General features: G+C 49.6%; 1 protein-coding gene across 6 annotated transcripts in view; it reads left to right on the forward strand.

The window, feature by feature from the left end:
- The window catches only part of ALPL (alkaline phosphatase, biomineralization associated), a 56,019-nt gene that overhangs the window by 27,176 nt on the left and 15,085 nt on the right, over nucleotides 1–13,758 (forward strand). For 5 of the 6 annotated variants that reach the window (XM_066375329.1, XM_066375331.1, XM_066375334.1 and 2 more), the window contains 3 exons: nucleotides 7,859–8,035; nucleotides 13,176–13,295; nucleotides 13,634–13,749. In XM_066375329.1, coding sequence (XP_066231426.1) covers nucleotides 7,972–8,035; nucleotides 13,176–13,295; nucleotides 13,634–13,749 — 300 coding nt within the window. In that variant the 5' untranslated portion in view covers nucleotides 7,859–7,971. Of the gene's footprint in view, nucleotides 1–2,113; nucleotides 2,320–7,858; nucleotides 8,036–13,175; nucleotides 13,296–13,633; nucleotides 13,750–13,758 lie in introns of those variants that run through there. The other variant, XM_066375335.1, reaches the window with a different exon arrangement.

A 13,758-nucleotide genomic window follows, 5' to 3' on the forward strand; every position in this document is an offset into this window, starting at 1 on the left:
ACCTGGTTAGGCAACTCAATTCTTATCAGATCTTTACAACACCTCAAGAGGCAGGAAGGGTGGGGTTATTAGCCAGCCACTTGGTGAATTTTTACCTACAGAATATATACTTCTAACTGCCTCCCAGTCATTGTTAAGAACACTTAAGTCATCCCAGAAAGTTTCCTCATGTCCTTCCCAGTCTGGATCCCTTCTGGTTAACCACTTGGGAATAAGACTTTGTCCCCAATGACCCCAAGTGATTTTTATAGTCTGGTACCTTTGGGGAAATCTGCTCAAAGACCCTCCCTAGCCCAGACATTCCAGGATTCTGCCCTCTGGACTGGGGGCTCCCTAACAACAGATAACTGCCCCTCTGACCCCACCAGGTATGGCTGGGAAGCCCAAGGTGAACTCCCTTGGTCTCATATCGATTTGTTAGGCTGGTTGGGGGCGGGGCTTTAGAGGGTGTTCCAGGCCTGGGAGCAACCCTGGAGCTGGGAGCAGGGGTGACTCCCGAGGAGAGAGAGTGGGAGCAGGGGTGACTCCCGAGGGGAGAGAGCCGGGAGCAGGGGTGACTCCCGAGGAGAGAGAGCGGGAGCAGGGGTGACTCCCGAGGAGAGAGAGCGGGAGCAGGGGTGACTCCCGAGGAGAGAGAGCGGGAGCAGGGGTGACTCCCGAGGAGAGAGAGCGGGAGCAGGGGTGACTCCCGAGGAGAGAGAGCGGGAGCAGGGGTGACTCCCGAGGAGGTCCCTGTGCAAGGCTTGGCTCAGCGCCTTCCGTCTGTGGGACCCTGGGTAGTCTTCACCACACTCCCTGGACCATTCCCTCAACTGGCCAGTGAGGATTAAAATTAGGTCAGCTCTGTCATTCTCAGCACACCGCAGGTGCTCTTCTGAATGGGAAAGGGATGCTCAGAGGTGCAGAGACCGACCCAGCACCTTGCTGGTCGTGTGACACTTGACTCAAGCACTTTGCTGACACGCCCTGGTTTCCCCACGTCACTTTCAATGTGGCTAATAATCCCCACCCTGCCTTTTATCACTGGCATGTTGTGAGGACCTAGTGCAATTCAAGTGCAGGGATTATTGAGAAAGAGAAAGGTTTAATAGAGGAATGTGACTGGTTTTCCGGTTTTGGTGATGACTTCAGTGGCCTTTCTGGGGCCAGGAACAGAGGACTTCTCTTGGCACCGAGAGGGTAAAAACATCTCCCCAGATCTTGGGTACATTGTGCCACTGGGTCTGGGGTGTCGCAGGAGGCAGGAAGTGAGATCAGGGAAAGGCCGGGCCTTGCTGCAGCCTCTGGGGGCGTCAGGCAGCTTCGCCTCTCTGAGCCTCAGTTTCCGAGTCTGTGAGACGGGAACCACGCTCATTCATCATCCTGACATCATGAGATGCCGTTTAACCCAAGCTCAGCTGCCTGCGGCCTGTGTGCAGTCTCTTGGGTGACCAATAGCTTTGGGCCAACACCTGGCAGGGACTTGACTGGAGTCTCGCTGCACCCCTGCAACGCTAGTGCCATCCCGGTTCCCCGGGCGGGCCTCGGGTTGCAGCTGTGGCGGCCGGCAGATCGGCATTCAAAGTCCGGCTCCACCATCACACCTCGAAGCCTCTGTTACCTTCATCTGTAAAGGGGGACACGAGGATGTAGCTCATATGGGGCCTGGCACACACCTGGTGCTCAGAAAGGATATGGGTTCACCCGCTGGGTGGTGCAGTGCAGACTCAGATTCCTGGGCTTGTAAGTGGGGTGCACAGCTGCCGCTGCTGCTGGGGAAAACGGGCGGTGGCCCGGCCCAGGGTGCCTTTCCCGCTGTTGTTATCCCGCAAGGTGGCAGCACAATGCTGGTACGTAGTAGGTGCTTTTGCTACCCTGGTCGGTCAGAACATCCAAGAGAACAGACTGTCTGTCCTCCTTCCTCTGAGTCCTTAGTGCCTGGAACAGAGCTGGGTAGACAGCAGATGCTCAGCAAGTGTTTGGGAATGAAGGATGAGTGAACAGAGATGGGTGAGCATCAGTTGTGAAAGGACAGGGCTGGGGGAGGGGAGCTAGTCCCCTCCTGCCTCAGCCCTCCTGGGCTAATCCCCAAAGATTAACCTAGGGACAAAACCAGGTCACTGGCCACTGACCCAGGGCTTTGGAGTGAGCGTCCAGGGCTGGTGTAACCAGGTGTGGACAGGGTGTGGAGGCCACTCCTCACGACACTCTTCACCTCAAGATGGCCTTTCTGTCCCCCACCCTGGACATGGTCCTCACCATGGTCCTCAGCTTCCTCCTCCTGGTGCTGGCCTTGGGCCTGCTGTGCTTTTTCACCTGCCGCCTGGCCAGGCCGCTCAGGTAGGAGAGCTCCCCTGGGGTCGCCGCCCCCTCCCACCAGCCTTCCTGCCCAAACTCCTTACTTCTGTTTGCTCCTGTGGGGCGGGGGGAGGGTGGGCACTAGCCTCTCTATGGTGGGGAAACTGAGGCCCAGAGAAGTTGAGTCAGCCTAGGATTGAATTGCTCTTGGCCAGGGACAAGCTTCGCTGAGTTTCCTAAACTGTAAAACTAGGGGCTAACAACACTTGGGAGGATTAAGTGAGGTCACAGATGTGAACAGCTCAGTGCTGGGTACCAGAGTGCCCCCAAAATGGTAGTGATTTTTTCTATCAGTTCTGTTATACTGCCGTTTGTCCTGGACCTTTTGAGACCCAGCCCATGGCTGGCTTTGTGCCCAACTCCCAGGGCTCCCGTGCCTTCTGCCCCAGGATGCTGACTCAGGGCCAAGGCCCAGATCGTCTCCCTCCCCTGACCCACCACGTAGCCGCTGCCGCCCCTCCCTGGGCCAGAGCCGGCCAGGGCTGTGCACACTTGTCATGAATAATCAGGGCACGTATCTGGGAGCCTGGCAGAGACGGTCTGGCGGGGAGGTGGGGGTGATGGGGCTGGCACACACGCGGATGCTCCATTCTGAGCTGGTGGAGCATTGGCAGAGGGTGGTGGGCAGCCGGGTCCCCCGCAGCCCCAGACTGGGCCCCACAGAGCCCGTCACCCAGGACTGCCAGAGAGCAGACTAGGGGCCTCTGAGTGGGAAGGGGGAGCCAGCAGGGGCGACTGGCTTCTGAAGGCTTTCCTGGATCGCCACCCCCTCTCCTTTCCAGGCAGAGGCCATGGGAAAAAGCATCTGTCAGTCTCCAGGACAACCCATCTCAATGTCACGTCTCCGGGGCCAGAATTCGGGACATCCCAGACATGGCCGCAGGGTCTTCCATTAAGTCAGCATGTAGGAAGCTGCTTCAGCGGGCGTGGGGTTAGAGGTTCAGAGACGGGCAAGGGTCTGTACTGTCACAAAGCGTCAGTCTAACAGAAGAGAGACAAACAATAATCATAATCATGCAGGGCTGGATGGGCCTGTAGATCTCCTGGGGCCACCCTTCACTTTTATTTTTTCTTATTGTTTGTTTTGGACCCTAGGTGCAGGGAGAGTTGAATAAATCATATCTCTCAGTGCATAGTATATTATCATGAGCTCAGTTCTTGTTTTATTTATCCATTTTCCCCTTCATCCCTGCTTCCTGCTCCCCACGACCAATCCTACCATCCCCAAAGCTCCTCCTGTGAATGTGTTTAATATGTCCTTGAATTTGTATGTGTCCTTGTAAGTTTTGCTGTTTTCTGTAGGTGGGTGTGGCTTACATTTATATACAGGGAACTGCATTTTATTCTTTGTGTTTTTTTTTTAAACAACCCATTTTCATTTTTTATTTTTATATTTTTAAAGATTTTCTTTATTGATTTTGTGGAGAGAGGAGGTGTGGAGCAAGAAGTATCAACTCATAGTTGCTTCACTTTAGTTGTTCATTAATTACTTGTATGTGCCTTGACCCAGCAAGCCCAGGGTTTCGAACCAGCAACCTCAGCATTTCAGGTCGATGGTTTATCCACTGCGCTACCACAGGCCAGGCTATTCTTTGCATCCTTCACACAAGCCTGTGTTTACGCTCCATCCCCATTACCGTTTTGACTTCTGGTTTTAATACCACTGCCACATAGATATTGCTGCCAGCACCTTTTATTAATTCATTTTCCTAGTTATGGACAGAGAGATTGCCCCAAATCCTTATAAGCCAGTGGTAAGTGGGAATATGCCAAATGTTTCTCCAGTAAGCAGGATGGTTTCTCTAGGTTTTTGGTATAAAGTTAAAGGAAGTCTTTTCAATTCCCAGTTTTTTTAGGGCTTTTATCATATGGTTGTCTCTGTCCCCAATTTCTCTTTCTAGATAATCTTGTCAAGTTTTTTAAAGGCTTAAGTGTCACCTATATGCCCAGGTTTCCCAAGTGTATGTATCTAGCCAAGATCTCTCTCCCAAATGCCAAATGCGTATAACCAACTGTCCACCTGATGTCTTCACTTCTAAAAGACATCTCAAACCAATATGTGCAAAACCCCATTTCTTATTTTCCCCACCAAATCTACTCCACCTCACACCTCAGAACACCACCACAAATGCTGAAAGACTGAATGTTTTTCTCTAAGATCAAGAACAAAGCAAGAATATCTACTCTTGCCTCCAATTTAACATGGTGCTGTAAGCCTGTGCAATAAGGCAAGAAAAAGAAAAGTTGTACCAATTGGTAAAGAAGAATAAAACTCTCTCTTTTTGTCAATGATGTGATTATCTGCATAGAAGATGGCAGTGAATCCACATGCATACACATAAAACTCCCAGAACTGATAAGTGAGTTTAGCAAGGTCACAAGATCAAAACCTAAAAATCAATTGTATTTCTATGTACTAGCAATGACTAAGTTAAAACAATGATATTAGAAGAGTGCCCCCAAAGTGAAATACATTGGTGTAAATCTAACAAAACACACATAGGATCTGTATGCTGAAAATTACAAAGAACTGAATGCATGGGGAGGCATACTGTATACTGACTAGAAGACTGAACATTGCAAAGATGTAAACCCTCCCCAACCTGGTCTACAGAGTTAATACGATATCAGTCAAATGACAGTGATGGAGAACAGAGCTGGGGTTGCCAGGTTTAGGGATGGTGGGGGGGTGCTTCTGTGACTACGAGGCAGTATGAGTTTTTTTTTTGAGTGGTAGAACAGTCTGTATCCTGATGTTGTGGAGGTCACACAAATCTATACACATGTTAAACCTCAAAATCTTCATTCTACAGTTAGGGAGTGAGAAAGCCCCACCCTTGGGCGGGCCACCAGAAATAGCTTCCTTGCTAATTCTGAAACTAGCAGCTTGGTAGCCAGGCAGCTCTACTCCCTGCTTGCAGCAATTTTGGGCAAATCACATCTCCTTTCAGAACCTTGGTTTTCTCACCTACAAAGAAGATCTTAAGTCCCTCTCAGCCCACTGTACAGGTTATGAGTGAGAAATCATGGGGAAAGACTGTATAACCAATGAACAGCATGCACTATGCAGGCCTTTTTAATTTAGTCTGTGTCCTTTATAAGTTGTTTAAATAAACTCCCAGAGGATAGGGGTTTTATATTATTGAAGTATAACGTACGTACAGAAAGTGTCCATATCATAAATTGACAGCTTGTTGTGTTTTCAGACTGAACCCACCCAGTTAACCAGCACTCAGGTCAATCAACAGAACAGCACCTCACAAGTCCCCTGGGCCTCCCTCAGTCTCCACACCCCCCAGAGTAGCCTTTATCTTATCTTCTAACACCCTTCATTAATTTTTATACTTGGTACAATTGGAATCACACTATATGTATTCTTGGGTCTGCTTCTGCCACTCAACCCACTTTCGCAAGATTCATCCGTGCTGTTTGGGGAGTTGTCAATTACCTGTTCTCATTGTTGTGAGGATTTCCATCTCATGAATCCACACAACGTACTTACCGTCCTGCTGAAGATGGATGCAGCTTTGAGGTCAACAGGAACAGGACTGAGATATGAACATTCTACATGTCTTTTAGTGAACACACCTGCGCATTTCTCTCGGAAATAAACGGGTCGAAGGGCATGTGTATGGTGTCAGCCCTGGTAGAAGCTGCCAGTTTCCCAAAGTGGTTGTACCAGTCTGCTCTCTGCCAGCAGTGAGCAATGCTCTGGGAGTTCACAGCCTTGCCAACACTTGGCCTTTTCTGCACACACAAAGGAAGAATTTGGGGTGATTTTCTTTCCCTTCCCCCCTTAAGAGTACTGGTTTTTAACTGATGTAAATATTTACTGTACCAAGCACTGGACTACAGAGGCACAAGGCAAAGTCCCTGCTCTTAGAAGCTCCCAGTGTGGTGGGTCAGACAGATCAGGAAAAGAATTATTACTTTCACTATGTGTGACGTTCGAGGTAGTATGTTGGCATAAATGATCATCCTGGAAGCTTCTGGCTTCAGTTTTAAACTATTTTGAATAATATTTTCTTTTTGAAAAGATTTTATTTATTCATTTTTGTACAGAGAGAAGAGAGAGAGAGAGAGAGAGAGAGAGAGAGAGAGAGAGAGAAAGGAAAGGGGGGTGGGAGGAATGGGAAGCATCAACTTGTTTCCCATAGACAAGCCTAGGTTTCAAACCGGCGACCTCAGCATTCCAGGTCGACACTTGATCCACTGCGCCACCACAGGTCAGGCTTGAATAATATTTTCATCATGATATTAGGATTTACTCTAGAAATGTACAGAAACCAAAGAAGAATAAAAACGAGAGAGAGAGAGAGAGAGATCATCTGAAAGTGCTTATGTTAGGTGTAGGGTATTTCTTTCCAATTCCTGCCCTCCTCTCCCCCACTGCCAAGTTGGGTTTTTATTTATTTTTATGTTTGTTTTTATTTTTTTAGTGGGAGAGATTGAGAGAGAACGGGACAGACAGGGACAAACAGACAGGAAGGGAGAGAGATGGGAAGCACCAACTCATAGTTGCAGCATCTCCAAGCTGGGTTTTTTAAGGGCCGGGTGGAAGAGGAGGGGGTGGAGAGCACAGGGCTGTGCAGTTGGATGGCGTGTCTGGTGAGTACTGGGCATTTTGTGGGATGTGGCACCAGCGCCTCTGGGCACTGGCGTGCAGGGTGTACGTTTTTAAGGTGGAATCAAGATAACTTTTTCTAGTGGTAGAGTGGTTTCTTATCTATCTTGACATTCAAATGGTACAATGTTGTGCATCCTAGCTGTTCCTCCTGTAAAAAATAATAGAAAAGGAACCAAAATGGAGTTGGAGCTGCCATCTCAGAGGGGCTGCCTTGCACATTTTACTCCTCAAACCTGAAAGGTTCCAAGTGGGCAAGATATCTTTGCGCTGGGCCTAAAGCAGCTTTGCATTCAAACCACTATTTGCAAAAATACTAGGAAAGCAAGCATTATGGCTATGACATTCTGACTGAAAGTTAACGGCGTTCTTTAGAAGCATCATCACTGTGTTCATTTAAATGCACCTGTAGAGAAATTTCTCCCTTCGCTTATCCGCTCCCATAGAAACTCCTTCCTTCTGCTGATAAAATCGTTCCCCTTCCCTTCCTCACAAATACCTCTTGCCTCCAACTCCTACCGTAAACACTATGTGGGTTTCTGCCCGAATCAGTGCTTCCCAGAATTGCAGTTCTTTATGAGTCTCAAGTTAACGCTGTTGCCTCTCACCTTGACTTTTTTTTTTTTTTAGGTTAACACTCACAACAAATGGAATAATCATTTTTTTTCTTGGTTTTGGTGGAAATGATAACATTATTTCCCAGGGAGTACTCATTTATAATTCAACAACTGTGTGATGAAGCTTCCCGAGGGAGGGACCGTCTAGGTTTGCACACCCAGGCCCGGCTTATGATTGGTGCTCAACAAATAGTTAATGAATCAACAAAGGAACTAAATGAATGAACCTACGGACTCTGGAGCGGTGGCCCACACGTTCTGTTTTGTTTTCTATTTCTAGGATCGGAACATCACCGAACATCAGCTAACAGCTGACCGCTGCCAGCCCACCCCCTCCCGCCCACGTCAATCGTACCTCTGGGCTCCAGAGAGAGAGAGCAGGTTTCGGAGTGCATGATGATTTCACCACTCTTAGTGCTGGCCATTGGCACCTGCCTTACGACCTCGTTAGTGCCAGGTAGGATTGGGAGGCACAGGTGGAAGGTGGGGAAGACCTGGTTCAGGTTTAAGAGGTATAGGATGAGGGCACTGTCTATGGTTCAGGATCATAGAACCGTGCATGGTATTTAAGAACCGGAAACAGATGTTAGGAACAGGAAATCCCAGCTCTGCTACCACGCATGTCCTCTAGTTGGGGTTTCTCTTCTCTCATCTCTCTAATAATCTGAAATATAAGTTATTCTATAAACTCTTACAAGTGTTGGTATGCTAAGTCTTCTGTTGGTAAAATCTGCTTAACTCATGGGGTAGCACATTTCCTTGTTTGTAAGTCTTGCTTCTGAACTCATTTTCAACACGTGTTGGTTTTGTTTTGTTCTCTTTTTTTTTTTTCTAGTGGAGACTCATATGGAAGTGTAGTACTGTTCTCATGTATGCACTATTTAATTTTTCAGTGAATTCTAGATAAGTTCTTATGTTAATTTCTCGGTTTGAGTTCTTGCTCTAACTTTAGCAGGCTATAAACTCAGACCCCACTTAGCCCTGGCTCAGATTTGGAGTTGAGCTCACATTTCTTTCCTTGTTCCTTCCATAGCCCCATGGCCAAATGTGCACATTAAAACAGCGTTAGCCTAGACCTGTATCTTGTCTGACACCACCAGGGTCCCTCAGCACCAGCTTCTGCTCACCTCTCTGGTTTCTTTACAAATTTTATTTATTGATTTTAGAGAGATAGGAAAGGAGAGGGAGAGAGAATCATCAATTTATTGCTCCACTTATTTATGTATTTGTTGGTCGATTCTTGTATGTGCCCTGACCGGGGATCAAACCCCCGCAACCTTGGTGTATCAGGTCGACGCTCTAACCAACTGAGCTACCCAATAAGGGGTTACCTCTGTTTTTGAATTTTCTCTTAATTTGTGGGGATATCCCTTCTCTCTTTTCTTCCTTTTTCAAGCTGTGTACTGTTTTTAATTATTTTGGGGGTTCTTTTCCCCCCAGCATTTCAGTATCTATAGCTAGAGAAGGGGGCCATCCTCGGCTCAGTCCATTATGTGCCTGGAAGTCGCCCTTCCCTCTCTGAGCCTTAATTTCTCCATCTATTCAGTGGAGATAATTCTTCCTTAAGGCTGTTGTGGGAATGACACGGGACACTCATAGTGTCTGGCGGGAAGGGGAAGCTCTTAGGAAGATTTATGTTTCAACAGATTAGGAATTGGGGTACAGAGAAGGGCTGGCCCTCCAGGTCACACAGCAAGTCAGGAGCTGAGCTGGAATAGAACCTGAGCCACTGAACTCCCCAGCCCTCGCTCCCTCTGTGATCCCAGGATGCCTTTCAGTGTGTATCTTTGAGGACCCAAGGTCCCTCTGGGACTGATTCTCTGCTTTCTCAGCTTTCACAACCCACCTGGGTGGAAGCTGAGCAGATGGGTGAAAAGGGAAAGGATGAAAAAGTGACAAAAGGAAACATCTTCAAATATTCAGAGTAATGCGGGTGGCCGAGGCCAGGCAGGTTCACACTGGATTCGGGCAGACAGTAGAGGAACTGTGGAGCTGGAAAGCCTTAGGCTGTTCCCGTCTATTAGATTCTTGCAATGGCGGGCAAGCAAGCAGGCTGGGAAAAACCTCTTCTTGGATAGCAGTGATGGGTGACCAAACATGAAAACCACCCCTCTCGGCGGTGGGCAAGTGATCTGCGCCAAGGGAAAGTACCTGCAGCCTTATATAGACTACACACACACACGTGGCTCTGCCATGTGCTCGCACACTAATCATGCAAGTGCAAGCAAACGAGCCTAACAGCTGTTTTCCCCACATTCAGCAATTTAAATTTTTTATGATGTTTCATTTTAGCCATTCCGACGCGTATGCAGTGGTAGGACATTGTGTTTTCTTTCTTTTTTTCTAAAATTTGGATAACTTTTTTTTTCTAAAAGTGTATAACTTACATTAAAGTACTCAAGTTTTATATACATAGCTTGGTGAGTTTTTTTGTGTGTGGGTTTTTGGGTTTTTTTTGTATTTTTATGACGTGAGAAGCAGGGAGCAGAGAGACAGACTCCTACATGTGCCCAACTGGGATCTACCCGGCATGCCACTAGAGGGCAATGCTCTGCCCATTTGGGGCGTTGCTCCATTGCAGCCGGAGCCAATCTAGTGCCTGAGGCAGAGGCCATGGAGCCATTCTCAGCATCGGGGCCAAATTTGCTCCAATGAAGCCTTGGCTGAGGGAGGGGAAGAGAGAAATAGAGAGAAAGGAGAGAGGGAAGGGTGGAAAAGCAGATGGACGCTTCTCCTGTGTGCCCTGGCCGGGAATCAAACCCGGGACTTCCACACGCTGGGCTGACGCTCTACCACTGAGCAAGCCTGCCAGGGCTTTGATGAGTTTTTACATAGTTTTATATCTATGTAAGCACCACCTGGATGGAGAAGAAACAATTCCAGTCATGGGACACCAAGTGCTTTCTGGGCCCCTCCCAACCAATCCATATTCCTGCCACCACAGATGAGTTTTGCCTCCTTTGAACGCCAAATAAGCAAACTCACACAGTGAGTACTGTACAATGACAAGTACATAGCATTGTGTCGTGAGCACTGATGCTCATCATTTAATGGTCTCTGAAAAACAGTGGCCTCCTGATACTCCATTGTCCAGAGTTGTCATGGCTGAAGTCCGTTCCCTGACAATGATGTCTGTTTGATGTCCACTGAGCCTTTCTGAGGGACAAGCCCTGGTGAAAACAACAAGGGTTCTGCAGGGAGCAAACACAACAGGGAACTTAACACACTGATAATGGAGCTTATGTGGAGAAAGAGCAGCAGGTGCAGGGCAGTAGGGTGGGCGTGGGGCGCCGGGGCGGGGCGTGGGTGGCCAAGGTGGGTAGAAGTTCATCACCATCCAAATGGCCAAAGAAGCTCCCGGACCAAAGCCTCGGCACCGTGGCGCGTGTGGAGGAAGGAGGGAGGGAGTTCAGAACCAGCCTTGAGCCAGTGGGATTCCTGATCAAAACTGCTGGCCTGGGCCTGACCGGTGGTGGCACGACGGATGGAGCCTCGACCCAGAATACTGAGGTCACTGGTTTGAAACCCAAGGTCCCGCCTGACCTGTGGTGGTGCAGTGGATAAAGCATCAACCTGGAACGCTGAGGTTGCTGGTTTGAGACCCTGGGTTTGCCTGGTCAAGGCACATATGGGAGTTGATGCTTCCTGCTCCTCCCCCCTTCTCTCTCTCCTCTCTAAATGAATAAATTAAAAAAAGAAAAAGAGAAAAGAAACCTAAAGTCCTCAGTTAGATCTCCAGTCAAGGCACATATAAGAAGCAATCAATGCACAACTAAGTAAAGCAGTGAGTTCATGCTTCTCTCTCTTTCTCAAAACAAACAAACAAACAAACAAAACAACCCACTGGCCCAGAGCACTTTCCCAGACTTTACCTCATGCAATCCCGACACTGCCTGTGGGCTGCGATGTCCCCCGTTTTCCTGGGGCGGGGACTTTCCTGTAGGCTCCTGCTGGGGACTGTGCCAGTGGGTCTGAAGTTGGTGAGCTCAGCAGACACCTTCAGAAGGGAGGGGTGGTGCTGGGGGCCTCCAGGATGAAGGTGGTGGGCTAAGGAATCGGGGTGGTGGGGTGGGGGTGACGTAAGGGGCGACCGCTTGGGTGACAGATGTGACGTGTGGATGGGTCCGGGTCTAAGGCTTGCGATTGAGAACGACTTCATCCACCTCCTCACCCACCTGAGATGGAGCACAGAGATGTGTGGGTTTCCTGTTTTTCTTCTTTGGCTCTAATCTCGGAACCCTCTGCTTCATTTTGTTTCGTGGAGGAAGGGAGTGTCACGGCCCATCGACTGACATGTGGGAAGCGCCGGGCACCTTACCCTCCACCGCCTGAGCTGGGCCCAGGCTCATGATCGCTGCCTCAGCCCACAAACATGCCGCGCAGCCTTGGACAGGGACCCTCCCTCCTGGTTCAGCCTCCCCTCTATGCAATGGGAGGCCATTGAGAGAGAGTCCCCAGGGAGCTCCCCCCCTACCCCCTGTGCAGGTTTCCTGGGGCCCAAGTACAGAGAGAGCCCAGCAGACAGAGGGAAGGCCCCCGACCCCGGGGGACAGGGAGTCTGCGCCTCTGTTGGAAAGAACAAGGGAGTCAGGCCTGGCATGGAATGTCTAGGGCAGGAGGATGGGCTTTTAATCCTCTCCTGTGGGTCAGGTGTGTCACTTGCCTTATCTAATCCGGTCCTTATAAAACCCTGAAAGGAAGGTGCAAACAACCGCATTTGAAGAGGAGGAAACTGGGGCTCAGGGAGGTGTCTTGTCTACACAGCAGGTACTTAGCACAGCGCGGGGGCTGGAGGGGGTAATTGAGGTCCGTCAGGCCCTACAGCTGTGTTCTTGCCCCTGGAGGATTGACTACTGGACACACACAAGTGAGGGCGAGGCAGAGAGAGAGAGAGGAGAAAGGAAAGACAAGAGAGTGTTCTTGGTTCCATTTCATCTCGAGATTAGGGATGCAGAACGTGCTGATTTATCCTAACAGGAGCAAGATCCTGCGGAGTTCTTTCAATTTGGTATGTTAAACAAAAGGCAGGTCTTTAAACAAAAGGCAAGTCTGGCTTTCCAACACTGCTGTGAATGCTGTCACTAAGTCAGGTTCCTGCTGAACCTACTTTAATGAGTAAGCCACACAGAGTTTATAATTGATGGCTGGAGACGTCTGGGGACTCCTGCCGTTGAAAGTAGTTAGTTCTCTTGAACGGCTTAAACATTACCTTCCTAAACGCGCTAGCACAATTCATTTGCTGCCTTAGCAGAATGTCCCTCCACCAAGTGGAAGGGAGAAATCTGGGCTTGGAGTGAAACCCAGCTCTGCCAGTGTCTGCCAGCGCTGTGTGGCTTTGGGCCAGTCGCTTGGTATCTCTGAGCCTTGGTTTCTTTATTCTGAGATGTGAGAAGATCCAGGGTCCACAGGCTTGTTTGGAGGATTGGACTGGAATATATTTGCCAACTGCACGATAATTGTCAGATGGGCAACGGCTGCTTCCTCCCCAAGTCCTGGCACCCTGCCCTCAGGCACGAGAAGTTGGGGTATCTGTAAGTCTGGGGGTGAGAAGCTACCCCTGCCCCCTGCCAAATATCTCTGCCTTGCTGTCTGTACAGAGAAAGAGAAAGACCCCAAGTACTGGAGAGACCAAGCTCAGCAGACCCTGAAAAATGCCCTGAGGCTTCAGAATCTCAACACCAACGTGGCGAAGAATGCCATCATGTTCCTGGGAGATGGTGAGGCCGGGCCTGTGGGAGGGGCGGGACAGGGCACCTAGCTGGGGGCCCACAGAGCCAGGCAGCAGTGAAGGCAGCTGTGCTGAAGAGGCTGGAGCCCTGGGGAGCATGTTTAAGAGCGTTGGGGGCTAGGCTGTGGACCTATGAGGTCTGCTGTGCCAGGCGGTCTCCTGAAGGTCTGGGGAGGGAAGGGCTGCCCAGTCACATTTACGGAGCCAAACTCTGGTGCCCATTGCCCAGCCTGCCTTGGCACCAAACTAGAGAGCTATGAGTGCCTGGGACGGCTGATTGGAGAGGCAAGAAGCCCAAGAGGCTGAGCCCCCCTCCTCCCCACGCAGGGATGGGTGTCTCCACGGTAACGGCCGCCCGCATCCTCAAGGGTCAGCTGCACCACAACCCGGGAGAGGAGACCAGGCTGGAGATGGACAAGTTCCCCCATGTGGCCCTCTCCAAGGTGAGCTTC

This window comes from Saccopteryx leptura, chromosome 3 (assembly GCF_036850995.1).
Source record: "Saccopteryx leptura isolate mSacLep1 chromosome 3, mSacLep1_pri_phased_curated, whole genome shotgun sequence".
NCBI lineage: Eukaryota > Metazoa > Chordata > Mammalia > Chiroptera > Emballonuridae > Saccopteryx > Saccopteryx leptura.